General features: G+C 41.2%; 1 protein-coding gene across 1 annotated transcript in view; it reads right to left on the reverse strand.

Annotated features, from left to right (window-relative positions):
• Nucleotides 1–23,027: 23,027 nt before the first annotated feature.
• Nucleotides 23,028–27,689, reverse strand: part of ATP10B (ATPase phospholipid transporting 10B (putative)) — a 147,729-nt gene continuing 143,067 nt past the window's right edge. Inside the window, exons 21-22 of the mRNA XM_036749742.1 lie at nt 26,893–27,080; nt 23,028–23,427 (exon numbers count right to left, since the gene is read on the reverse strand). Of these exons, the coding sequence (XP_036605637.1) occupies nt 23,028–23,427; nt 26,893–27,080 (588 nt within the window). The remainder of the gene's footprint in view (nt 23,428–26,892; nt 27,081–27,689) is intronic.

Here is a 27,689-nt window from a genome sequence, read left to right on the forward strand (position 1 = left end):
CCATCTAAGTCTAATAAGTTGCCGAGTCTTGTCCATTATGCCTTAACAACATTTCTCACCTCTGTCCCCCTTTTCTGTGTTTATGCAGGTCACCACCCTAGTTCAGGCCTTTATCACTGCTTGCCTGACTATGATCCTAGCTTCCTAGTCTCGTCTCTATCCTCTACCTAGCTGCCAAAGTGATTTTCCTAAACCACAGATCTGATCCTTTCACCCCTGTAAATAAACTTTAGTGGGTCCTTGTTATCTATAGGGTCAAATAGAAACTTCTCAGTCTTACTTTTAAGACCTTTCAAAACCTGACTCTAGCCTCCATTTTCTACCCTTATTATACATTATTCCCATTCACATATTCTATGGTGCAACAAAACTGACCTTCTGGCTATTACTCATATATAACATTCCCTCTCCCATCTTATCTTTTTTTTTTAAAATTAATTTATTTATTTAACATATTTAGTTTTCAGCATTGATTTTCACAAGAGTTTGAATTACAAATTTTCTCTCCTATCTTATCTTTGGCGAAGGTTTTCCCCCATGCCTGGAATATACACCCTTCTCACCTCCATTGGTTTACACACTGAGTTTCTTTCAGAGCTTAGCTTGAGCACCATCTTCTACACAAGGTCCTTCATGATCTCCTCCTCCCCTAGCTGCTACCATTCCCCCTCCCCAATTCCTCTCTCTTTCTCTCTCTCTCTCTCTCTCTGACTCTATCTCTTTGTTTCTAGCTCTGTGTGTGTGTCTGTATGTATGTGTATATGTATATATAAATATAATAACCATGTATAGTAGAAATATAGTATATTACCATATTTTACTACATATATTTATGTTATATAAAATATAGTAATATATTTAAACATATATTGCTATATAAAGTAAAATATAGTAACCTATTACTATATTTTTACTATATATTTATATTATATAAAATATAGTAACATGCTTAAATATATTGCTATTTTTTGCTAAGTATATAGTTACTATAGTTTACAATTACTACATTTACATATATAGATATAGTACATATAGTTACATTTAAGAATTTTCTTGATAGAATGTGAATTCCTTGAGATAAGGGCTTTCATTTTTGTCCTTGTACTCTCAGTGTCTATCCTAGTACTTGGAGCATAGCTTAATAAATGCCTCCTATTAGACATTCATTTATTTATTTATAGGCATATGATTAATACAAATAAACTTTGTGGATTACTCAAACCCTGGGCTCCATTGTTCCCTGCCCTGGGAGAAAAGAAGTTCAGACTCAGAGGCTGGGGTTCTTCTGAGTATGGGTTCTGCTACTCTTGGGTACCTGGAGTTGGTTTAACCAGGTGGCTTTCCTGAATGTCTTTACTGGTGTAATAGTTTCCTCATAAAAACAGCAGTTCACAATTATTTATAGAATCATTAAATTAGAAGCATTTGATTGAAACCCCCCTCCCCCTTTTTTTAGACAAGGAAAGAAACACGACTTAAAACAGATCACAAAATTAGTGGCAGAGTTGGGACTAGAACCCACATCTCCTGACTCTCAGTCTTGTGATTTCAACACCCCTATTCCCTGACTATGCTAAATAATTCCCTTGGGATGAATGGAGAAAAAAAATGGAATGCCCTCAGAGCGAGTACTAGTTTGGTTCTATTTGGCATGGCACCTAGAGTATATAATCAGAGCTTAATAAATGCTTGTTAACTGAAGTGACCTAAGGAAATTCAGAGTGATTTGCTAAAAATTGGCAGACTCCACTAGCTATTCTCCTGGAGCTTCTGAATATTTCCTACCCCTCCCCTCATTTTTTCTAGGTTTTTTCTGGCTTGCCACAAATGCTCACAGCTGAGCACACTCCCTTGCTGCTGAGGCTGTCCTTCCAGCCGGCTGCCATTCACATCTTCCAGGTTCTGGCTCCACTCTTATCTGTCCCAGCATGCCACTCTATCTCATCAATGTGTCAGACAAATTAGGATGTGAATCAGCTGGGCAGAAGATATCCCCCATTCCTCCAACCTGGGACAGAGCATGGGTCCTGGGGATGCAGAGAAGGTTGCTTTTCGGCTCGATAAGCGGCAATGATCAGCCACCACCTTTTGATCTGAAATGCCCAAATGCCCAGGACCCACTCCTCAAATCTCCCTGAGCTTAATTGGATTTGTAATGGCCAAGAGAACAGGCTTCTAGTGCGCAGTGGAAATGCCAGTAGAATGTTAATTATATCAGTCCTGATACCTCATCCTGGCTAGTACAACAGTTCATCTCCTTGGACCTGAGAAAGATGGGGGAGAGAGAGCAAAAATGAGTTGCTTCTGAATGTGGGGACTACAAAAAGGGCCCTGGGAGCCTCAGGGTGATTTTCTGCAGCTTTCTCTTGACAATGTGCTGTGAGGGCTTAGCAGACTCATTATTTACTAAACATGCTCTGCCCTTCTGGAGAGCCCAAGGAACACTAATATAACTTGGCCAGGAGCTATCCTAGGGGTGCATTTTAATTAGCAGCTTGGGTGCAGTAGTCAAGCAAAATGGAGGGCCTAGAACCTCTGGGCCAGCTCCCTTGTTGACCATGGGTTTCTGGAATGAACTGTACAGGTTTCCAAAAGATCTTAATGCATACACTGCAGATGATAATAGTAACAGCAGCACCAGCAACAAAGCAATGAAAAAGATGAGAAGAATGAGATAACAAGAGGAAGAAGAATAAACAGAAGAAATCAGAACCATGTGGGAACAGGATTAGGTCCATATCATTCCCATCATCCTGTCAGTCACTGGAGTTGTACCAAATCTGCTTTCAGTGAATCCACAGAAAACGAACTTCCGTCCCAGCACTTTTATTCAATTACCAAAAACAGGTGTTTTATCCACCTGTGTAATAGTCCACTAAATATTAAGAAGGAAAGAATAGTAGTAGGATACAAACATCCCAGGACTCTTTCTATCTGAATCCCATCGAACCGCAGTTAAGATTAATTAATAAATATTAATTAATTATTAATTAATAAAATTAATAGTAATAATGAGAGGTAGAATGATACAGTAGATAGAGACCTGGGTTCAAATCCTGCCTTTGATGTGTGTACTAGCTGTGCGACTGGGCAAATGACAACCTCCGAGTGTTCCAGGCACTTCTCAAAGACCATAGATTGTAAAGCTGATCTGCTTAGGGAGAGTGAGTTTCTTTATTGGTTCCCAGTGACAATGAAATCACAGATCTGGTCCAAAATAACAGATACAATTAAACATAGATATAGCATACACGATTGTTTAAATCCTTCTCTTTTAATCCAACAACCTTGTGAGGTAGGTACTCCCAGCATGGCTATTTTGTTGTTGTTCGACTCTTTTCAGTCATGTCTCATTCTTCATGATCTCGTTTTGGGGATTTTCTTGACAAAGATACTGGAGTGGTTTGCCATCTCATTTTGGGGATTTTCTTGACAAAGATACTGGAGTGGTTTGCCATTTCCTTCTCCAGTTTATTTTACAGAAGAGGAAACTGAGGCAAACAGGGTTAAGTGATTTGCCTAGGGTCACACAACTAATAAGTGTCTGAGGCTAGATTTGAACTCATGAAGATGTCTTCATGACTCCAGGCCCACCATTCTATCCATTTTGCCACTAACTGCCCCCATTTTGCAGATGAAGAAATCAAGGTAAGTGACTAACCTCAAGTCCCATAGCTTGTGTTTTCCATATGGCTACATGCAGGTGGGTATGCACACACACACACACACACACACACACCCCTGTACCTGTAGAAGTTTGCTCATGGACAGCCTAATCAGTGAATGTTAAGCAAGCATCGCTTCTTATATGTTCTAAAACCTTGGCAAGCTTTTAAGTTATACACACTATATGATTTTCTACAGATTTAACTGTCCAATAGATATTGTGAGTAATTGCTTCTTTCTACTGCAAGAAAGAGCTGCCTGGCAGGCCATGCATTCTGGTACAATTACATGTGGCCTTGGTCCAATGGTGGGACCATTTTAACCACCTGAAGAGTTCACTAATTACCCTGAAAAACACTGCCTATGGTGGCCCTCATTGCCATCATGTTTTAAATGGGAACTTCTAATTAAAAATAAGAAAAACAACCAGGGTGTATGCATTCCAAGCAACAGAGCTATGTATTACCCTCTGCCCCTTTCTCCCTCCCACTCCTCCCAAAGCCAATTAGGGTATGCCAATCGAGAGAAACATTTTGGGACAAGAATCATTTTATCTTCAGTTTGCTTTTGTCTAGAAAGTGCTACTCTGGCTGTTATGGCTGTAATTCCTGCCAGGCTAATGCATACATATTTTCCGAGGTACTATAAACCTACCTTCTCTTCCTCCTCCTCCCTATCCCACTTCGCCTTGTTCCCAGCTCTAGCTCTAGGAAAAAGATTGGTAAAAGAGGCCTGCTTTGAGAGTAGCAGTGGCTACCTCATCACAGAGTTGGGCTTCATGATGGAACCACATGTAGGTGACACAAAGCACCTGTTAAAACAAGAAAGACAGGACCAGACTGAAGTCACCCACTAGGGACTGGGCCTGGGAGGAGCTAATTCATTTGGCTTTGCATTCTGCTCCTCACCTCCAGCCTAGGCATGTCAATAGACAGCTGTATTGTTTCACTCACCACAACTCCTTTCCTGGCCAATCACTCACCTGTGTGTGTTGTCTCTTCCGTTAATGTGGAAACTCTTGAAGACAGGAACTATTTCACTTTTGTATATACATAATATTCGGCACAGTGCTTAATAATAGTAAGTGCTTAATAAATATTATTCATTCACAGATGGAATGGGATATTATCTCTTAAGGGTCATAGTGGAATGGATGTTGGGCTTAAAATTGAGAGTCTTAGGTTTTAATCTTGACCCCTAGTCTATTCCTAACTAGCTGCGCAGTTTTGGCAAGTGACAACCTCTCTGGGCCATAGCTACTCCACCTGTAAAATGAGGTACTTGGTCTAGGTGATATTAAAGTTCTCTTCCTATTCCAAAACAGAAAAAAATTAAACCCTATGACTGGAGAAAGATACTGAGAACAGATATTTCAATTTCTGAGTTCCTCAATACAGTTATATATAGAATAGGGTGGAACAGGACAAGGGGTCAAGACCCTATACCCCATGAAGAACTCTCTATACCCCTTTCTCTAACATGCTTGGCTTGCTCTCTCTGCCTTCATTGTAAATTCTCAGATTGTGTCCCCCCTTCCCCTCCTGCCTGCCCCAGTCCTTAGCCTTCCAAGTTCCTAACAGAAGGCAGGGGAAGGAGACATCAGCTCAACTGGAGAGAATTGCATTTCTTAGGGAAGGAAGGATTTGAAATGGGACTTGAGAGAGAGGTAGGATTTTGGCAGGTTTGAAGGGGTGTGAATGAACGGAACATTGCAGCCAGAGAAGGGTGAGTGGAATCAGAGGTAGGAAAGTGTGTGAAATGTTGGGGGAAATGGAGTTATCCTGTTCATCTGGATCACTGAGGAAGAAGATAAATGTGGAGAGTAGAAGGGAATCGGGGAGATTCTGGTAAATGTTTAACTCCTGGCTCTTAAAAAAAAAGGTCGATATTATTAACATTTTCTCCATGCTTTCTTAAGTCTAGACAATCAACAACATAATAAATCAAATCTTGATTTGTAACCTTGCTAATCTTTGAGGTGTAAATGCTCACACTGAAAATTTTACAATGGCTCAGAGCTAGCTAGGTCCTAGAGAGCCTTGAATGCCAGGCTAAGGGGTTTGGAGCTTAAACACCACATACAACAGAGCTGTCCATTAACTGGCAGTAACTTTTAGTCTTTTTTATATTTCTTTTTTGTTGTGGTTGTTATTGACCAACATTTACAAACCACTCAATGTTCAGAACTGGCTGGTCAGTCAGTAGACTGGCAACTGCTTTTACTCTCCTATGAAACAGTGATCAGTTAAGCTTTTAACCAGCCCTTCTCAGAGCTTTTCTTGATTGCAGCCTTGGAGAGAGCATAGAATTTAGGGTAGAGAGACCTTGGATATCATCAGGTCCTAACCTCTCATGCAGTGCTTGTCAAAAATGAGGCCCAGGTTGGTGAAGTGATATCCATGGTCACAGTCCCTAGGAGGCACAGGCACCAGAATTAGAATTTGAACCCAGGTTTTCTGACTCCAGATCCAGTGCTCTTTGTACTTCTTTGCACTGGGAGCACTGGAGACTATCACTATCTTGAGTGATGATAAGAACACCACCATACCTTAGTCAAATCCACAGCTACTTTGTGAGATATGTAGGATCATCTCCATTTTACAGATGAGCAAAGTGAGAAGTCAAGTCATCTGACCAATTCAATTGAACAAACATGTATTAAAATCAAGATACTATGCTAGATACCAAGGCAAAAAAAAAAAAGGCAGTCCCTAGCCTGAAGGACCTTACAATCAATTGTGGGTGGGGGATTTAACACACACACACAGGTATATAAGATCCCTGGGATCTGCAGATTTCTCTAGTTGAGCATCTGTGACCTTAGAGCTGGGGGAGGAGAGGACCTATATGCAGCTATCAGTAGCTAAGAGTGACAGTCAAGGTCAGAGTGAGAGGGATGCAGGGACATATAGAAGGGACTTGCCTGGGCTGGCTGCCAGCTTTGACCAGATGAGGTCAGAGGTCCCCTCTGGAGACCAGACAAATCACCAATCCTTCTGAGTTCCATTTTGTACTGGATTTCCATTTCCAACTCTTGTGGCATAAATGAGCTGAGATTCTGTCTCCAGAGTTCCTGTACTTTCGCTCAATGACCAGTCCTATGGGCATTTTGAGGTATAATTTCATTCCCTTGCTCAAGGGAGCACTCCAACTGTGTATGTCATAGAACTCTCAGGACGACCTATATCTGGGAGAAATTTCAACGGCAAATATATAATTGCTGTTCAATTGTTTCAGTTGTATCTTACTCTTTGTGATCCCATTCGGGGTTTTCTTGGCAAAGATTCTGGAATGGTTCACCATTTTTTTTCCTCCCTCTCATTTTACAGATGAGGAACTGAGGCAAACAGTATTAAGGGACTTGCCCAGGGTCACACAGCAGGGAAGAGTCTGGGGCCAGATTTGAACACAGGCCTTCTTGACTCCAGGTCTGGCACTCTATTTACTGCACCACCTAGCTGTCCTAAGTATACAACGACTGTTGATATTTTTGTATGTTTTATTACACTTTGTGTTCTGATTGATTCTCAGCTAAGAGAAAAGTTGCTGCCTCTAGCATTCTTGCATGTGTTTCTATTTCCAGGAAAAACCAACTTCATTATGTCAAGGTCATGTGATTAACACCTATTGAAACATGCCAGGTTGAAAGGAGGCAGGGGCTCAGAGCTAATTTTGATTGCAAAGATCTACAAATCCATATACCCAAGGCAACCTTTTCAGAGAGAGAGAGAGAGAGAGAGAGGGAAAGAGAGAGCTGCAGAATTTAGGAATACATTTTCAGATCACCATAGAGAACACAGAACTGACTCAGCAATGTTGCTCTAAGAACCCTTGCACAGACCTTCAGGGTGAGCATAGCACTTCTCCAATGAGGTGCTGTTAGCATGATCTGGTGGCTAAAGATGTGCAGAATACAAGGTTCCCAGAGTTAGGAGCAAAGGAGAGATACAGGGAATATGATCCAGGAAAATCTGGGGAGAAAAGAGAGCTTTCAGTCAGTAGGAGAGGGGATGAGCATTGATCAGTAAATAGCTCAAAACCATGCCTCTCCTTGGTGTCTCTTACTGGAATGTCCCTCAATTCTTGGGACCAGAGGGGTGGGATTGGTGGCTAGATTGTAAGCAGTGGAGGAAATAAGTGTGGACGATGAGTGCGCGATGCTGACTAAAGGAGTTTGGCAGTGAAAGGCAGAGGAGATATAGGATGACAGCTTGAGGGGATGGCAAAGTCAAGTGAAGGTGTTTTAAAGATAGGAGAGACCATGCGTGTTCATAGGTAGATCTGTAGAGATTTGTAGAGAATGAAGGACCGGGAGACGGGGAGTATGACTGATGGGTTAAATCGAAAAGAAGATGAGAAGGAATAGAATCAAAGGCAAGTTACCAGTTGATGTCAAAGAATACAGAACTAGGTGGAATCAGAGAGAACCCAGGGCTTTTCATTCCTGGGGTTCTCAGCATTTATTCATTTGTCTGAAAGGCACTGTTTCTGAAAAAAAAACACAAAACAAAAAAAAAAACTAAAAAAATTTATTAAGCATTTCCCTACACAAATCCCTGTGCTGGGCAACGAGGAGGATAAAAATTTAGAAAACAAATATCCTCTGCTCTCTAAGAGCTACTGGTTGGGGGTGGGTAGGTGGGGAGAGATCAAACACAAAGATACATAATATTGCATGAGAAGCACCTGAGAGTTACAAACGAAGCACTCCATGATGCCCTGGGTCACAGGGGTGGGGAACCTTCAGCCATAGGTTTGTTCTATGAAGTTTGGAGTCAGTCAGAGGGCCACACTTGAGGACCTAGAGGGCCATATGTGGCTTCGAGGCTGCAGGTTCCCCACCCCTGCCTAGGAGAAAGATTATTACCAAGTGGAAGAATCAGAGAAGTCTTTGGTGGGGAGGCAGTATTGAAGTTGCAGTTTAAAGAATGGGTGAGAGAATTCTGGGAAGATGGCAGAGTAGGTCAGAAAATTCCAAGCTTTCAAGATTTCCCCCACAAAAGAGTTAAAATAGCACCTTAGGGCAAACAAAGTGTGGGTGGAGACAAAGAAGAATAGGGGCACAATCAGGATCTTCCTGCAACAGTTTGAGAAGATTGGAAGAAAAATCCCAGGACCAAGTTTGGTCCCTGCAAGGAGTAAACACCTCCAGGCTAATTTCCATTTTAACAACTAGCCACAAGTCCTGGAGTTAGTTGGTTTGAGAGGCTGCCTCGGCCCCGGCCCCCCGCACCAACCACAGTGAGATAGTGAGAGGAGTTGGGCGTTTGAGCCCAGGAAGATTGAGGGAACCTCTGCTGATGAGGAATGCCAGACCCAGCTGTGGGGCAAAGAGCAGGGGGGGCGGAGGGGGGGGGGTGAGAAGGAACTAGCACACTCCAGGTGAGTGCAGAAGCAGTGGGGCAGAAAGCCTCTGACTGTGGGCACTTACAGGAGGTTGGAGGTTTGGCTTTGGTTCCAGGCTAGAGGGGAGAACTGAAGATCTGGGACAAGAGGCACCATTTCCCATACCCCAGAGCTACAGGTGATTACAAAAATCAAGCTATTACCACAAAAAATACACAAGCAAAGGAGAAATAATGCGACCATAGAAAGCTATTATGGGAATAGAGATGACCAGGGTTCATCTTCAGAGGAGGATATTGAAGTAAAGAAACCCCCAAAGAGTGCCATCAAATGGTCATCTTCCCAAAAAGGATTTATAGAAGATCTTAAAAAAGACTTTAAAAATCAAATGACAGTGATGTAGGAAAAACTAACCTAAACTAAAATAAAAATAATCCAAGAAAAACAAGAAGGTTAGGAAAGGAAAATCAACCAATTAGAAAAGGAGATTCAGAATCTTAAGGAGGAAAATGACACGTTGAAAATTAGTATTGGGCAAAGTGAAGCCAGTGAAATTATAAAAGATCAAGAAATAATTAAACAAAACATGAATAATGAAAAAATAGAAGAGAAAGTGAAACATCTTACAACAAAAACAACAGATTTGGAGAACAGATCAAGAAGAGAAAATATGAAAATAATTGGACTAACTGAAAGTTATGACCAAAAAAAGAATCTTGACACAATAATACAAGAAATAATGAAAGAAAATTGTCCTGAAGCATTAGAACAAGGCAGGGAAGTAGAAATAAAGAAAATCCATTGAACACCACTTAAAAGAGATCCTATGAGGAAAACTCATAGGAATATCATAGTCAAGTTCTGAAACCCCCAGCTCAAGGATAAAATATTAAAAGCATCATGATTAAAACAATTTAAATATGATGGTGCCACTATTAGAATTGTACAAGACCTAGCAGCAGAGACATTAAAGGACTGCGGGTCTTGGAACACAATACATCGATAAATAAAAGACCTGGGGCTCTGGCCAAAAATATTACACCCTGCAAATTTAAGTATTATCTTGAGTGAAAAAAAATGGACATTTGATAAACTCTCAGACTTTCAAGACTTTGTTAAAAAAATTCCTGAACTTAATAGAAGATTCAACATATAAGAACCAAGAGAAACATAAGGTACCTACCAAAGACTGACTATAAGGGATTCATAAGGACAGACTGTTTACCTTTTATATAATGTAAAATGTATGTATAAGATTCTTATTAGTAATTGGCAAGCTCACAAGAAAGGGGGGGGATAAACCTGACTATGGTATGAATTTAAAAAGTAAAACCATTTAGAAATGTCTAAAAAGAGTAACTTTTATACAAATGAGGTGCAAGAGGAAGAAAGGATACAGAGGAATTAGATGGGGTGGAGGGCTGGTAGTTCTGGTAACCTACTTTCATCGGGAATGGGTTTAAGAGGGAACAATACATATATATTTAGAAGAGTATAAAAGTCTTCTAAACTCAGAAGAAATAAAATAGGTGTATGGCGGGGGGAGAGGACAAAGGAGGGATTTTTAGAAGGGAGAATGAGGGACTAGGCAAAAGGGAGGTATAGAAGGGTGTTTAGATTAATGGGAATGGGAGGATAGGGGAGGGATCCTTGCAGGGGGGTAGGTAAATAATAGGAGGGCAAGGTAGTCGGTAGAAGTAAAGTAGAGGAATCAGGAGGGATAGGAAACAAGAGATATGTACAAATGTGAAATATGTACAATATGTACAAATATGTACAAATACAAAAACAAACATCAGGAGCAGAGTATGTTTGGGAAAATATATGTCTATATATGTATGTATATATCTATAGCTATAAAGAAACATCTAAACTTTATTGTAGCCTTTGGGGGCGGGGTGGGGAGAGGGAAAAAAAAGAACAAAGTAAAAAAGTGCACAGCAGAGAACAAAAGAAAAAATGGACAATTCTCAGCACAACATGTATTATTTATCATGTAGGCTTTCTTGAAATGAAAATCTATTGTTATATATTTTGAATCCTCTCTTACTCTCTGCTATGCACACGGCATGCTTTTTTTTCTTTCTTACTTTGTATTTAAGTTTACAATACATTTTGTTTCTTTTCTCTACTCTGTATTTGAGTTCTGGCCTTTGAGTCTAAAATTAAATTAAATTAAAAAATTAAAAGAATGGGTGAGATTTCAATAGAGAGGAACAGTATTCCAGGAATAGGGAAAAATTTAAATAAAGGACATGGACATGGAAAAGTACAGGTTATATTTAGGGGACTGAGAAAGTAAGTCCAATATTTCTGCAGTAGAATGTATATGAGAGAGATATAAACTTAAAGCTTGAAGGGTAGGGTGACATCAGACTGTGGAGTGCCTTGAATACCAGGCAAAGCACTTTAAAAACTGTATTTGGTAGGGAATAGGGAACCACCAAAGTTTTTTTTGAACATAGGAGTGACATGAATACAGAAGGCTAGAGACAGAATGGTGGAGTGCTGGACCCAGGGTCAGGAAAACCTGGATCCAAACCTGGCCTCTGGCACTTAACCAGCTATATCATCCTTGCTTGGTCACTTAAAAGCTCTGAGCCTTCATTTCCTGTAAAATGGGTATAAGCATAATATCTACTTAATAGGGTTAAAGTGAAGTTTCAATGAGATAACGCATGCAAACTGCCTTAGAAGCTTTGTTAGGTGAGCATCAGATTGTTCTGTTTTATGAAGAATAGATTAGAGGTCTGAGAGAATGGGGTGTGTGTGTGTATGTATTTGTGTGCAAATTCTTGTAAGAAGACTATTGTTACAGTCCAGGAGTGGGGTAATAGTAGGGTAATGGCAGTAGGAATAGAGAGGAGAGAGACAGGAAAGATAGTGCCAGCCAAATGACTGAATGTGAGATGCTAACCACAGAGAAGAGCCTATCACAGACACAAGTAGGATCAGCTTTGGGGTAAAGGTAATGGGTCCAGTTTTAAACATTCTAAATTAAGTATTTTTTATTGTTCTAGTAACCAGAGGATTACTACAAAAGTCTTTTAATACAGTTTCCCACCTCTACTTGCTTCTTCCTTTAATTGGTCTTTCATACCATCATCAGAATAATCCTCTTGTGGAGTTCTGGTTATGTCGATCAATCCTCCATCCAAAAAGTTTCCATGACTCCTTCATGTTTCCCAAGTAAACTCAAACTTCTCTGCCTGGCATTCGAGGTCTTCTATATTATTATACCACTCCACCTTTCTAGCCTGTTTCCTGAATCACTTTCCTCCAGGCCCTCTGTGCTCCAGCCAAAACTATTCTGCCTTCTGGATGTGGAATATGCTCTCAAATGTCTCCTCCTCTATGAAGCCTTATGAATCTCTTCTCCAACCACTTTCCCACCATGTTAATGCATTTGTTATATAAAATTGTATATTATGCTTCTCTGTGTCTATATCTTATCCTTCTTCTTGAAAAATTAAGTAGCATGAAGGAAGAACTAGGCCTAAGTACTGTAGGGTGCTGGCCTTCATGCCCTGGTGTAAGGGGCAGAAATTGCCTGCAGTCTATGATCCTATAATCAGTTTTGTATCCCCTCCCCCTAATGTTTAGAATAGGGATTTGTACCCAGTAGGTACTTAATAAATGTTTGTTTTATTTTATAAAATGGAGCTGGTTTTGGAGGGGAAAAAACACGGCAGATTGTGGGAAGGAGGAGTAATATATGTGTTTTTCCCATATTCTTGTCTGAAAGCCACTAAATGAACAATTGTTTACAAATATTTCTGCTAGAACACATGCGTTGCTTTTAAAGGAGAATTGGGCAGCTGCGACGTCTCTGTGGTGCATTGATGTGGCCACTGGGAAATTTTCTGGCCTCTGTCTTCTCATTTGTTGATGACCTCTAAGGTGACTTTCATCTTTAGGTCTTAATGGATGGCTTTGCCACAGAGGGTCAAGTCACCCTTGTGGCCTGGGTGTAGGGGTCCAGCGTCTCTTCTTGTTCCAAAATATGCTTGGGCAAAACTATTACCCATGTGTCCTCCCTGTCTTCAGACATAAGAGCTAATGTTTCACTGTAGCAATTCATTCTTTTCCCTAGCATTTCTTTAAAAAAATTATATTTAGTCTCTTCAAAAGGCAACGTGATATGTTGGAAAAGGGGCTGGATTTGCAGTCAGAAGGCCTGAGATCAAATTTTCACTTTGCTGCTTACTACATGACCTTGGCCAGCTCGTTTGATCTCAGTCTTGTCAACTGTAGAATGAAGAGGATCAATTCAATGGCCTCTAAGGTCCCTCCCAGCATTACATCTATGATGTTTGGAGGGATGACATATTCAGCCTTTAACACCTCAGTATGAATAATTTGATGAGAGCCTTTCCCTCTTAACAGCAGGGATGGGGCTGGGGAGTTGGTGTTGGAAGGTATGTGTGTCTTACATTGTCACATGGTCGTTTTTCAGTTGTGTCTGACCCTTTGTGACCCCATGGACCATAGCATGCCGACACTATCCATGGAGTTTTCTTGGCAAAGGTACACACGGCTTAATAAATATGTTGGCATTTGTTGATGAGTTAAATACCTGAGTAGATCATTCTAAAAAGTGTTGAAAAAGACTGAGGGTTCCTTAGACTCTTTTTGCTGTTGGAAAACCTCTAATAACCAGTTTTTGGGAGAATTATGCACACATTTTTTTGGGGGAGAGGGGGAAGCATGCCTGTGATTTTATCTATATGAGAACACCCTCTACCAAAGTAGATTAACCACTCATTGGTCTTAGGCAAGGGACAGCGAGCGGTAGGTGACTTCCCTGTAGCTAGTATGAGTCAGAGGTGAACCTGGGCCTTCCTAACTCTAAAGTCAACCCTTTATCCACTACACCAGCCTGTCTCTCTGTACACATTGACTCCCTGGAATTCCCTGCTTATCTCCTTCTGAGGGGAGTGTATCTTTTTCTCAGGAAAAGCCTCTCAGGGCTTTGGGAACCAAGGGGAGCAGGAAATCTCACCGGTTCCTACTGGCAACCTGTGAGTCAAGAGCTATGGGGTTGCTTTAGGGCTTGTGTGAGATCCATGGAGCAAAATGCCTAGCCTCTGGGAGGGAAATAGCCAGTTTTTAGCATCTTTCCAGCCAACTGGAAACCTTAATTTCCCCCATAGCCTCATGGGGTTCCAGATTTGTGACTGATCTTATCCCAGCAGGCTATTCTTGTAGTCAGCCTTTCCTGGTGGGTTTTGACAATGGGATGATGATAATTTTCTGTCCTTTCCCCCACAGTAAGCTTTACTGCCTCTGAGACTTTCCTTTTCTTCACGAGATCTCAGCCAGACCCTAAAGATCCCTAGCAGTCTGGGACATTCCCTGGTCCTTGCTGCTTTCACCTACCAGGGCTCACTGCCTTTTATCATTTCCCTTAGGTCCATTTTCTATTCCTCACACCAATGAAAGGCCTTCAGCTGTGCAGTTATCCCTTTCCAGATGCTAGGTGGCACCAGAATGCTTTGTAGAAAAAAAAATAACTTTTCTCTGAATTTTTCTGGTCATGGAGAGTTCTCTGTAGGTTTGGATGCTGAACACTGGTAAAATTCAAAGCATGAGATGTTTGCTTTTTCTGCCTCCCTCTTTGTTGCCAGGGATCCTTTGGCTGTTCATTGCAGTACATTTGGCCCACCTTCCCTGGCAGCCAGGACTCTTGATAGCCAAAGGTCTACCTTCCATTTCCCCAAGCTCCTTATCAGAATATAGCAGTTTGGTGCTATATGCCCTCAGGGCCTTGACCATTGCTAGTCTGTGACAGTCTCTTAGTCAGCAAATTTATATTTTTTGGTAAAGGTTCACTGTCTTCAAGAATGATAGTAATGACAAGAATTTCAGGAATTGTAACAGGATGGTGAAGAGAAGGCTTTCTTCATACCCTAAAATTGCCTACCTACCTTTCTTCCTTCCTTCCTTCCTTCCTTCCTTCCTTCCTTCCTTCCTTCCTTCCTTCCTCCCTTCCTTCCTTCCTTCCTTCCTCCCTTTCTCTCTCTTTCTTTCTCTCTTTCCTTCCTTCCCTTCTTTCCTTCCTTCCTTCTTTCTTTCCTTCCCTCCTTCCTTCTTTCTTTTCTTCCTTCCTTCCTTCCTTCCTTCCTTCCTTCCTTCCTTCCTTCCTTCCTTCCTTCCTTCCTTTCTTCCTTCCTTCCTTCCTTCCTTCCTTCCTTCCTTCCTTCCTTCCTTCCTTCCTTCCTTCCTTCCTTCCTTCCTTCCTTCCTTCTTTCCTTCCCTTCCCTTCCCTTCCCTTCCCTTCCCTTCCCTTCCCTTCCCTTCCCTTCCCTTCCTTCCTTTCTTCCTTATTTATAAATATTTATTGTTAACCTCTCCTCCCACTCTCTGTGATCCAGTTAAACTGGATTTATCTCAGAAGTTAATTCACTTGCCCATGTTCACATAGCCAATACATGTCAGAGATGGGACTTAAACCTGAGTCTTCCAGATTCTGAGACCAGTGCACTCAATCAACTATGCCATGCTGCCTTGCATATTTTGTTTATAGTTTTCTTAATATTGAGCCAACCATGTGTCCCTAGTATAAATACAATCTAATCATAGTACATAATATTTTTATTATGTTTCTGTAACTATGCTAGTATTTAAGTTAATATTTTTGCATAGATATCCATTAGGCATGTCATTTTATCATTTTATTTCTCTGCTTCATTTCTTCCTAGTTTATGTATTAAGACCATGTTGGTTTTATGGAAGGAATTTGGTAGGATCTCCTCTTTCTCTATTTTTATAGTTTATGCAATATAGAGATGAATTGTTCTTTAAATGTTTGTTAACTTTCACTAGTAAAAGCATCTGACCTCCCCCCCCCCCCCCTCCCAGTTCAGTTAAGGCTTGTTGAAAAAAAAAAGATTGTGAGATTGGGTTATGCAAATCTTTTATTTCTTGTTCTGCTAATCTGAGTATTTTATGCTTTTGTAACTATTCATCCATTCATTTGTTATTAGTTTTGCTGGCATATGTTGCAGGTCAGGACTGACTTGGACCAGTCTGGTGATTCAAGTTCCAAAATGGAAAAAAATGAGATATTCATAAACCATCTAACAGTTAACAAAAGGAGGTTTACTTAGCCTAATCAAGGAAAAGTTTTTTTAAAGCAAGAATACAACACTGGGCTCTGCTTCCCTGCCACTGTTTTGACCTGGTCTGCCAGTGAGAAGCTCTGAAGAAAGAGGATATACCCCTGCCTCCTTGAGGGCTGCCTTTTTTGTGAAGGCCACCAGAAACCTATGTCAATGGCCCCAATCTTAGTCTCTGGAATCAATTAAGCTTACATAGCAGATATTGGTCTTACCACGTAATTGGGCACATAGTGAGTGCTATGGAAATGTCGGTTATTATTTTTATAGAATATAATATAGAATAAGTCTGTGGTTATGATTACTAATTGTATATTTCTCTCCAGTATATATTCCTATACATTTTTCCCCATACGACCTTTTATACTGAGTCTTGCAGGGTAAACTTTTCTTGGTAATGCCTTTACCTATTTTCTTTTGAAATATTATATTCAAAGAGTTTCTCTTCCTTGTCTTAATTACTGCCGAGTCTTGGGTGATTCTGACTGTGATTCCTTGGTACTTGAATTTTTTTTTTTTTTTTTTGCTTCTTATAGCACTTTGTTTTTTGATCTGGAAGCTCTGAATTTTGGCTATGACGTTCCTAGGAGCTTTTAATTTTGAATTTCATGAAGTGACTGGTAGAGTATTTCTATTTTTACTTTGATTTATTAAAATATGGTATTTAATTTTTTGTTTGTTTGCTCATGTTTTTCAGGAAGTCTGATGTTTCTCAAATTATTTCCCCTAGGTCTTTTTTTTTTCTAGGTCAGTTGTTTCTGATAGTAGATGCAACACATCTTGTTCCCCTCCCCCTTTTTATAATCTTTTGATTTTGTTCTAATATTTTCTTGGAACCATTGAATTATTTTTGCTCTATTTTGATTTTCAAGGAGTCTGTTTGGGTAAGCTTTTCTACCTTCTTTTCTAAGCTTCTTATTTTTCTTCTTTTCTCTAGAGCTCTAATTTTATTTCTAATTTCAGCTTGTGTCTCTTGCCTGTTTTCTTCTAGTCACTCTTAGATACCTTGTAGCTATCCAATTCTTCTTCCCTCTCCACTAAGATCCTGTTCGTACTTTTGAAATTGTTCTTGCCTTATGGGTTTGTCTCTTGGACATCTCTTTAATCCAAATATTTCTTCATAGTGCTTGGTGTATAAATAATAATAGTAATAACAGTTAACTTTTATATCATGCTAACTCTGTGCCAGATACTCTGCTAGAAGCTTTGCAATTATCTCCTTTGATTCTCAGAACAACCTTAGGAAGTAGATATGATTATCCCCATTTTACAGATGAGAAAACAAAGGCCAGTAGAGGTTAATTGTCTTACCCAGGGTGGCACAGCTAGTAAATGTCTGAGGTCAGATTTGAACTCAGATCTTCCTGACTCCAAGTCCTGTGCTCAGTCGACTGCACCATCTAATTACCCCACTTCTGTGTATTTATATTTCTAGTCCCTGTTCCTAGTTTTTTTTTTGACTGTTTAAATTACGTTATTTGGTAGTGTATTTGGTTAGTGTATTTAGCCCTGAATACATTCACTAAGGCCAGTTACAAAGAATGAAATGTTAAAGTCAATCGGGTGAACAAATATCGAGGGCCTGTCTTACAAAAGCCAAATAAATCACACGCACCAAAGAGAGAGTATTTTAAAAAAAGAACCCAAGTCAATTTCCAGGTCATAATTCTAAACTGTAGCTGGAAATGAAGCAAAGACAAATGGACTGTGCATTATCTAAGACAATGAACACTTACTTCTGTTACATGATCAGACAGCTAAGGAACGCCAGTGTCCTGTCCTTTAAGATTTTTTCCCCCCTCTGCTCAAAGGCTATTAAGAGATCAACCAACAAATATTTATTGATCAGTCATTTTGTGCAAGGCACTACGTAGAGCTCTGGAAGATTTAATGACTGAACACATTCTCTGTTTGTTCCAACTGGTCAGCTAGTTCCATGGGTTGGGGCTACAGTAGGCAAATCCTACATACAACAAGGGTCCCAAAACTTTCTGAGAACTGGAGCTATTTTTCATTTCTCTGAAGTATTAGTGAGATCATTTGGGGGGCAGGGAAGGGAAGGGACAGGAAAGGAGGTTGAAGAATGATGGTAAAGTCTCTAAAATGGGGAGTGGGGTGAAGCAGTTTGACAATTCAAGTCCCTGAACAAGGAAGGAGATAAATACCAGCTGTCTTCCTCACCCTACCAGGACTGCTGGCAAACCATCACAGTTTGGAGAGTTGTGACTGGAAGCAGTGACAACTGACTTAGTTTATCAGGTAGGCTTTCATAATCCTAATCCACTGACTGGGGCTTCCTTGTGCCAGAACCAGAACCAGGTTCTGCCTCCTTCTACACTCTTGAATTGCGTGGTTACTTCTTATGTGGTCCTGATGTTGTTTTCTTGGGCTCTTGACCCTGGCTTCAACGACCCATTTGTGTCTGTGCCCAGAGTATTGGAAGCTTTCAGGCTCCTTGTGGGAAATATCTAGTCAGAGCATCAAGGACTTTAGGCCTGCCTAAGGCATTCTGTTTAGAATTCCCCAAGGTTCCCCAGCAGAGGACTTGGGCTCATGCTCCTCGGTCCTCCCCGCCTCCCCACAACCCTAAGAGAAAGCTTCAGGCTTTGGGGACTCCTGGAGTGTCTGTAGTAAGATTTCTAGGAGGTTTCTAATTTATTTATCTCCCCTCGTGCTATCTTTCCTACCTATATGTTTCAGGCAGTGTGTTAAGTATTGGGGGTACAAAGAAAGTATTTGAGTTGATGCCTTATAAGTGGTCAATGTTGAGCTTGTCTGAAGCTAGCACTTCAGGCTTGATTTCCTGTTCTATTCTTTTGCCACACTCTGGAAAGGGTCTTCTATTCTTTGGCCATGTTTAGAGGCCAGTGTGGCTTGCACCTAGGAACCTAGGAGTAAGTCTCTTTCTCAACAGTTGGACCTATATTTTGAGGTATTTGGGCTTAACCAAGTAGCTTTAAAGGGAAGAGGAAAGTTGGAAAAATGAGGAAATGATGAAGCCACTTAACCAGCTTCTTTGAAAACAAAACAAATAAAAAACCTCCCATTTCTCCTGCATTGAATGCTCTTCCTCTAAATCCCTTTATCCCACATTTCTCTCTTTCCAACTAAAAATGTATCCTCCATAAACCCAAAGAGATTATTCCATAATGGAGAGTGCTTTGTAAGAGAAATGATTAAACAAGCCAGTAGGAAGAAAGGAAATAAGCCCTGGTTAAGCACGTACTGTGTGCCAGGCATTGTGCTAAGTACTTTACAAATGTTATATCATTTGATCCCATAACTACCCTGGAATGTAACTGCCATCACTCTTCTCCTTTTACACTTAAGGAAACTGAAGTAAGCAAAGGTTAAGTGACTTGCCCAGGGTCACACAGCTAGTGCCTAAGGCTGGATTTGAACTCAGGTCTTCTTGACTCTGGGCCCAGTTCTCTATCCGCTGAACACGTAGCTGTCACTAGGCAGCTTTGTCTGCACAAACATTCTCAGTTTCACTATCTGGAATGTCCTCTCTATTTGCCTTGGCCAATTTAAATTCTACCCACCCATCAAGATTCTGCTCAAGTCAAATCACCTATACGAAGTTTCCCCTGACCATTCCATTCCACAATGACATTTCTTTAATACTTTATCAATCTGGAAAGATTGCTAACTTTGGAATCAGAGGGGATGGATTCAAATTTCATTTCTTTCACTTACTTGAGAATGCAGTGATTTGGGGCATGTCAATTAAACTTTCCAGGCCTTTGTTGCTCATCTATAAAACTAGGAGACTGGATTATGTGCCACCTACGGTCCCATCTGGCTCTAAATTAATAATCCTATGATTTTACAGTGGCACATAAATGACAGGTGTTGTTGCTGTTATCACTGTATTGCCTGTATGTATTGTGATTTAATCATTCAGTAGATGTGTGTATTGCCAGTATGGTGTCATACATAGAGAGCTGGTCTTGAATCTGGGAAGACTTAGGCTCAAGTCTGATCTCTGATACTACTTGTGAAACCCTAGGTAATCCCTCAGTCTCTCAGGGATTGAATCAACTCTATAACCCTATTAGTTGCAGGGAATGTTCTGACCTGCATTGATAAAGGGAGTTTCCTCACCTGGTGCTTCCTTATATCCATGAAGGTCTAGTTTTTACCCCTCTCTTGTGTGCTGGAGTAGACGATCAGCTTCTGAAAGAAGGTCTTCTTTTTCTCCTGTTCCTCCTGTAGCACCATGTTTGGGCCATGCACATTGTGAATACATAATGAGTGAGCAACTTAATCAAAGAAATGGGGCTCAGAGAGGTATTGATGAAACAACAAGTTGATGGAAGATTTCCATTGATGGCTGCTTATGGAAAACCATTTATTTTTTTCCCTCCAAGAGAAATGATACATACATCTCTAGTCAGTCAAAACCAGATAAACAATATAAAATACATTAAATACAACCATTAATATGAATTATCAGATACAAAAGGAAAAAATAACCCCACATAATTAGTCTTTCCCCTGAGTTAGAGGGCAAGTTTGATAATCACATTTGGTTTTATTTTTTATAAAGCGGGTGGGGTGGGGAGACAAAGACTTTGATAAGGTTTTCATCAAATGCTATGCCTTCAGCATGGTGTTTGGTGCAACCTGGCATTTAGGCAAGAGGCTCTGGTTGTCTGTTCCCCACAGCTCCGAAATAGTATGCTAGCCTCTGACCTTGTGGGTTTTTGACATGTGGCAATCTGTAGACACTCAGAGGGTAGAAGGTGAGGCATTGATGACCTCTGCATTTTGGCCTTTTCCTTTCAATCATGAAAGGTTGAATTGTTATTGTTTTCCGTGGCACTACAGAAAACATCTAGAATTAACCAATTCTCCAGTGCTGGTGACACTGGATTGTAGAGTATGAGAGAGGTAGAGATACTCTAATAAACTAGTTCCAGGCATAGTGACCAGGTCGGAAAGCCTTGAATGGCTCCTCAAGTTTTAGAATTGTGTAAGGGCTGGCTCAGTCAACTGCATCCTCCCAAATGGCAGCTGGGATGTGTTCTAGCCTCTGAAGGGAATGGTTTTTCATGGTCCATGATGAGTTGGGGAGTGCAGATACTGCAATGGTCCAGGGATTTCTATATCCTAAAAAGATAGGAAGCTAGCCTCAGGGTCAAGAAGACCTGGGTTCAAGTCTCACTTCTGACTCACGCTGTGTGACCCTAAGCAAGTCACAACCACTCAGTGGCTTAGGCAACTCTTGAAAAATAGGTAGTGGATGAGTTGCTAATATGCACTAGTAGAGGGAAATTCCTTGTTGAGAATTCCCTACACCAATGAAATGACAGGTCTTCTCCACCTCTCCCCTCATAGCCATAAAGCCATAGGAATTACTACACAGGTTTCTGGTCTCTATAGTCTGGTGCTTTGTCTCTGATAGGCAATCAGGGGAGAACACGGTTGCCTTCCATGTTAACCTCAAATGGTCAGGCACATCCTTGAAACATCCCCAGCTTTCCTTAATTTATTTTTTTTTTACAGCTCTATCATTAATTGATTAACACATTAGAACACTTTGGAGGCAGCTAGGTGGCGCAGTGAGTAGAGCACCGGCCCTGGAGTCAGGAGGACCTGAGTTGAAATATGGGCTCAGACACTTGACACATGTACTAGCTGTGTGACCTTGGGCAAGTCACTTAACCCTAATTGCCCTGCCCCCCCCAAACCTCTTTGAATCCTTTTCATATTTTCAGCCCCTGACCCTTCCTAAGGTTAATGAGTTTCCTAAGCTTTCTACTCACTGTATGAAGCAGGAATTCTTTTTCTGTGTCCCAAAACGAACTCAAGTGTTGCTTTGATGTGGCCAAGTTCTAGTGTTCCCAGTTTGAGGTGAACAAGATTATCTGTAATCCTAGCAGGTGCTTAATAAATGCTTGTTGATTGGTTGAACGAGGGAATGAATCCTGTCTACACCCTTCTTGATAGTTTTTATGTTGTTCCAGTCTTTCCTTCCTCTCTTCTTCTTGGGCTCAGCCTCATGGTCCTTGTGGATATACTTTTGATTCTTCTCTCTCTATCACACTCTGGTTACCCAGAAGAGGTCCTCCTTGGCTCTATTTTATCCTTTTGCCTACATCTAATGCTGATAAATTTATTCAAGTTGCATAGTGACTAATACTCAGTTCTTTCTCTCCTTCTCCCACTCTCCCTCTTTTCTCCTCAAAAAATAGATATCCAAAGTAGTGAATTCAAATCTGGCCTTCATGGGAAAAGAATGAGGTGGAGCAGCAACAAGTTTTATCTTAAAGGCTAAATGGCAGTTGGATCTAGTTTAGTGAATACAAGAAGGTTTGGGTCTCTGGGTGGAAGGGCTCATTTGTGGAAGAAACTCAGACTCCTTTGCTCCAACTCTCGGCCTATGTCTTCTCAAATTTTAGTTCTTCTCCTCACAAGAAGAGAAATTCTTGGGGATGGTGATGATGGTGTGTTTGGGCAAAATTATGGATGTAAGAAGAGCTATGCCCCCACAAACTATTCATGACAGTGATTCAGTGCTTGCAGGCACATTCCTGGAGTTAGATGTTTGAGGGCCATTTCTTAAAGAACTGTCGTAACTCACTGTACATGGAAATATTTTTCCATTCTGAAAAAGAAACAAATGACTCTTTTTTGTAAGATGGCCTGCCTGATGGTTGTAGAAAACACTCAGAGTGGCTGGCGAATTCCCTAATTACTTTTTTTAACCTATTGGGAAAATCAGCTCTTTCTCCAGGGAGCTCATTACTCTGATAGGAAAAGGGATCAAGCCTGCCCAGTCTTCTTTTACTTGCCCAGGAAGGATTGTGACTTGCTTGAGGTCACAAGATAACATGTTATGTAAACATGCTTGGAGTTTGTCACTGCGTGTGCAGCTATGTGTGAGGCCCTTCATACAGTCAGTGAGCTCTGGGATCGGCGGTGACTCCCTCTCTTTGAGCCTCTTGGGCTGCCAATCTGTGGACCCTTGAACATTCCAAAAGCTTTGGCTCCACTAGGCTGCAAGAGGTGTTCATCTGGGGAGGGTCTTGCTGAAGAGCTAGGTGAGCTTTGGTTATACCCCATATGACCTGGGCAGGGGTCCTGTTCTGTGAAATGGGGGACTTGAAGGTGGCCCAGGCTGGCATTTCCAGGGGATGGAGCTGCTTGCTGGGCTGTAGACAGTCTCTCCCGTTGTCTCCTCCACTCTTGGATTGCCAGCTCCTTTTTCTCTTTGGGAAGTCTGTCCAGTTTCTGAGCTTTCAGGAAGGGTGAATTTCCACAGGTCCCTTGCAGAGCCAGCAGAAAATACCTGGGGGGAGATGGAAAAATAATGAGTCCTAAACACTTATAAATATCTATAGTCACAGGTCCCAAAAAGGGAATACCATCTTGGCATCCAGGTCAGTTGAACCCCTAAATAGATATCTTTGGTATTCTGGGAATGTTGGCTCTCAAAAGATTTATGTTTCAGTCCTAGGAATAGTCGGATGCCCTAACCCTGATGGCCCAGAGGACTGAGTGAGCTCTGAAGGATTCCATAGAAAGTTAGGTTATTTATCCAACAACACTTTTAAGTGTTCTCTTTGTGCAGAACACTGAAATAGGGGTTGGGGAGATGGAATGTCTAGATAAGACAGTCCCAGCTTTGCAAGTGCTTACAAAGTGTAGAGCTGACACAAACATATATATAATTTATGATGCTATGATACAAATGCAGGAAAGAGGTACAAAACAAAGTGCTATTTCATCTCCAAAAGGGATAATTGCTATGGGTGGGGAGGATCAGGAGAAGCTTCCTGGAGGTGTCATTTCATTGGAACTTAAAGGATGGGGAGGAAATCAACAGGAGAAGAGATAGAAGATGATATTCCAGGCGTAGGACAGAGCATGAACAAAAGAACAGAGAGCAGGATATATTGAGGGCTAGGGTGGCTAGCATAGGAGAAGATGATAGAGGCAGAGCAATTGAGTTTGAATGTGGGAAGGGAAGACATATGATGTAAGGCCAGGAAGGAGATAGAGAATCAGATGTAAGGCTGACTTATCTTTTGGCATAGACTATTGTAGAAACTGCTCACTGATCATTCGCAACAGGCAGGGTATAGGGGGAGGAACTCTGGACTAGTGGTCAGGGAAGCTGAGTCCTAGACCTGGCTCCACAATTGATTTGTTACCTTTGGAAGGTGACTGATCCTCTCTGGGCTGGAGGACAAAGCCAAGGATGACCTATTTTGCTGGTGGGGGGGTGGAGTAAGAAAATTGGATCTTCCAGGAATCGAACTTGACAAAAGACAAGATCTAGTATGTCCCACAGAGAACATGTGGACCCTCTAACCTTGAATAGAGAAAATGAAAGATTGGATTCTTTAAGCTATACGTCTTGTTGAGCCAGCACTGACCATAGCATTTGGCTTCATCCCTAAGGTGGGGGACAAAAATGTTTAACTGAATGTTTGATGCAGCTTTTTAGGAGAGAAAATAGAGGCAAAGATGACACTGGGTAGTTTTGAATGTTGAACAAAAACCATGCTTTCAACGAACGCCCAAATTGCAGTAAGGATGTGAAACTTGGCTGTGGGACTTAGAGGAACAAAGTCACTAGACACTTCCTATGGGAGGCGGGGAGAGAGAGAGAGAGAGAGAGAGAGAGAGAGAGAGAGAGAGAGAGAGAGAGAGACAGAGACAGAGAGAGACAGAGAGTTAATCTCATCAAAACTCTATGGAGCATCATATTGAGAAGCAAACAGAAATGAATCACAATTTAGATCTAAGGAGAATATAATTAGTAAAAGAAAGATTGTATACACATTTCCTAAGTCTGGCATCCTCCTGATGGATTCACTAATTTGCATACAGGATTATAAGATTTAGAACTGGAAGGTAAAGAAATTGTTAAGTCTGAGTCACTTATTTTACAGATGAGGAAACTGAGACCCAGAGAAGTTAAGTGACTTGCCTAAAGTCACGTGGTTAATAAATTACATATCTAGGATTCAAACTTGGGTCCTCTGACTCCAAAAATACTGATTTTTCCATCTACCATGCTGTCTAGCCAAACAGCTTTATCTCCCAGGGATGATATTAACTGTTCTACAAACGAACTTTTTTCCAATCAAGGATGAAATAGGTCATTTATATGGCTTTGTGCCCCAATATTTCTCCTTGTCCTGTTTCTCTGGGTTTGGGGTGATGAGGAGTATAGATGAAAATGTTGTCTGAGACTTATTATGAAAGTATATTCCTTTCTTTTTTTGGTTGAATTTGCCTTCATCTCCACCGGATCTGTGTCCATAGAGGAGGTGTCAGGTTGTCCATAGCCTAAGAAAACTAAAAATCCGTGCAGGTGCAATGAATTTCTGGGTTTACTCATGTGAACCCCTGAAGGAGATTAGAGTAGGGAGCTCCTGAAAATTAGAGGGTCAGTCAAGGCCTGGGGCTTGGTCCCATGGTCTTTGTGAATATGCTCTTGATTCTCCCTTCCCTACCACACTCTAGTTACCCAAAAGAAGGCCTCCTTGGTTCTGAGATAGTCTCTTGCCTATAGCTAATGTTGATAAATTCGTTCAAGTTGAACGGTGACTAATACTCAGTAAAGTAATCTTATTCTACTCCAAGGGCTAATTCTAAGATCATTTATGATACTGACCTGCATGGTGATATGTCTCCTTTAGAGCCATTTGTCTGTATTAGTCACTAGGAACAATGACTTGGTCTTTCAGAAGGCTCATTTGGAGGTTGTCTGGTGTTGGGAGCCTAGGAGTTGGGGGCCTGGATTTTAATTTTCATGTTCATTTGTTGTAATTGAACTTATACTAATAGCACCTACCTCCCAAGATGGTTGTTAAAAACAAATGAGATCATATTTGTAAAGGTCTTTGCAAACCTTTAAGCGTAATGCAAATGTTCGCTATAATACACTACTACTAATGTTTATTATGATTAGTTTTGAGTAAATCCATGATTTTCCCTTTGCTTCAGCTTACCCATTAGGAAAATGGAGAGCACTTTTCTGCTTATGTCATAATGTAATTGCCAAGATTAAACGATGTGATAGGTAGGAGAATATTTATGCGGTAAAATGCTGTAGAAATGTAAGACATCATTACTATTTTATGAGAAATTATAATAAACAGTAGACCTTATAATAATACTAGTTTGCTTTTATAAAATGCTTTTAAATTTGGCTTTATTTCTTCTTTCAATAATAACCTCAGATGAGAGGGAATAGAAATGAAAGGTGTATTATTATAATACACATTATGTAGATAACCTGAAGAGGTCACATGGCTTGTTTAAGGTCACAAAGCTACTCAGTGGGAGAGCTAAGACTAGAACCCAGGACTCTTTAGCTCTGTGCTCCAGACACTCACTGTTCCATACTGTCGCTAAAATAATAGCCCTACAGGCCCCAGAGAAATCTGAGCTCCTAATTCCTGGATTGTGAAGTTAGTGCATTGTGTAAGGAGATGTGGCTCTGGGGCTGTTTAGTTGTTTTCAGTTGTGTCCAACTCTTTGTAACCCCATCTGGGGTTTTCTTGGCAGCGATACTGGAGTGGTTTGCCATTTCCTTCTCCAGCTCATTTTACAGATGAGGAAACTGAGGCGAATAGGGTTAAGTGACTTGCCCAGGGTCACACAGCTAGTAAGTGTCTGAGGTCAGATTTGAACTCGGGAAGATGAGTCTTCCTGACTCCAGGCTGGGTGCTCTGCACACTATCACGCCACCTAGCTTCTCTGTGGCTCTAGGAAGAACGGTCTAAATAAATACACTAACCTTGGAAGAAGGGCGACAACAGGTGTGAGGAAGCACACGAGGTAGAAGACGGGATCTGACATCTGCCTCTCCATAATCCAGTAGGGGTTGGTTGGACTGTTGCAGGTAACGCAGGTGGCATTGTAAAGGAGGGAGACCGCAAAGTAAAAGAGGAAGCTGGCCATGAGCACGACCCCATGGATGAATGTCTGCAAATGAGAAAATGTGTAGTGACATTATACTGAAAGTCAATGGAAACTGGTAGCAGTTCTACAAGGTAGTGTGCCCTCCTGGATTTGCTTCTAATTCTTCCAACTTCACTGCCAGGCCTTAGCGGCTTTCTCCCACTGGAACAGGGGTGGGGAACCTGTGGCCTTGAAGCCACATGTGGCCCTATAGGTCCTTGGGTACAACATTTTGACTGAGTCCAAGTTTTACAGAACAAATCCATTTATGAAGGGGATTTGTTCTGTGAAGTTTGGATTCAGTCAAAGGGCCACACTTGAGGACCTAGAGGGCCACATGTGGCCTTGAGGACACAGGTTCTCCACCCCTGGCCTGGAGCTTTCCCCTCTGTGACTAGGCTCTTCTCCCCATGGAACATCCCTCTACCTTTCTGGCACCCTCTACCATTCCTGAGTTCCATCTGGGGCCTCCATTTTGGGGATGGGCCCAGGCTGGCATGCTTAATTCTCCCCATCAGCTCTGCATCTGGACATCTCAGGATATCTCCACCACACTCCCACTCTGGTACCTTCCCCCTTCTACCTCCAATATTCTTAGGTCCCTTTTGTGTGTTGTCTTTCCCACAATGGAAT

This window comes from Trichosurus vulpecula, chromosome 3 (assembly GCF_011100635.1).
Source record: "Trichosurus vulpecula isolate mTriVul1 chromosome 3, mTriVul1.pri, whole genome shotgun sequence".
Lineage (NCBI taxonomy): Eukaryota > Metazoa > Chordata > Mammalia > Diprotodontia > Phalangeridae > Trichosurus > Trichosurus vulpecula.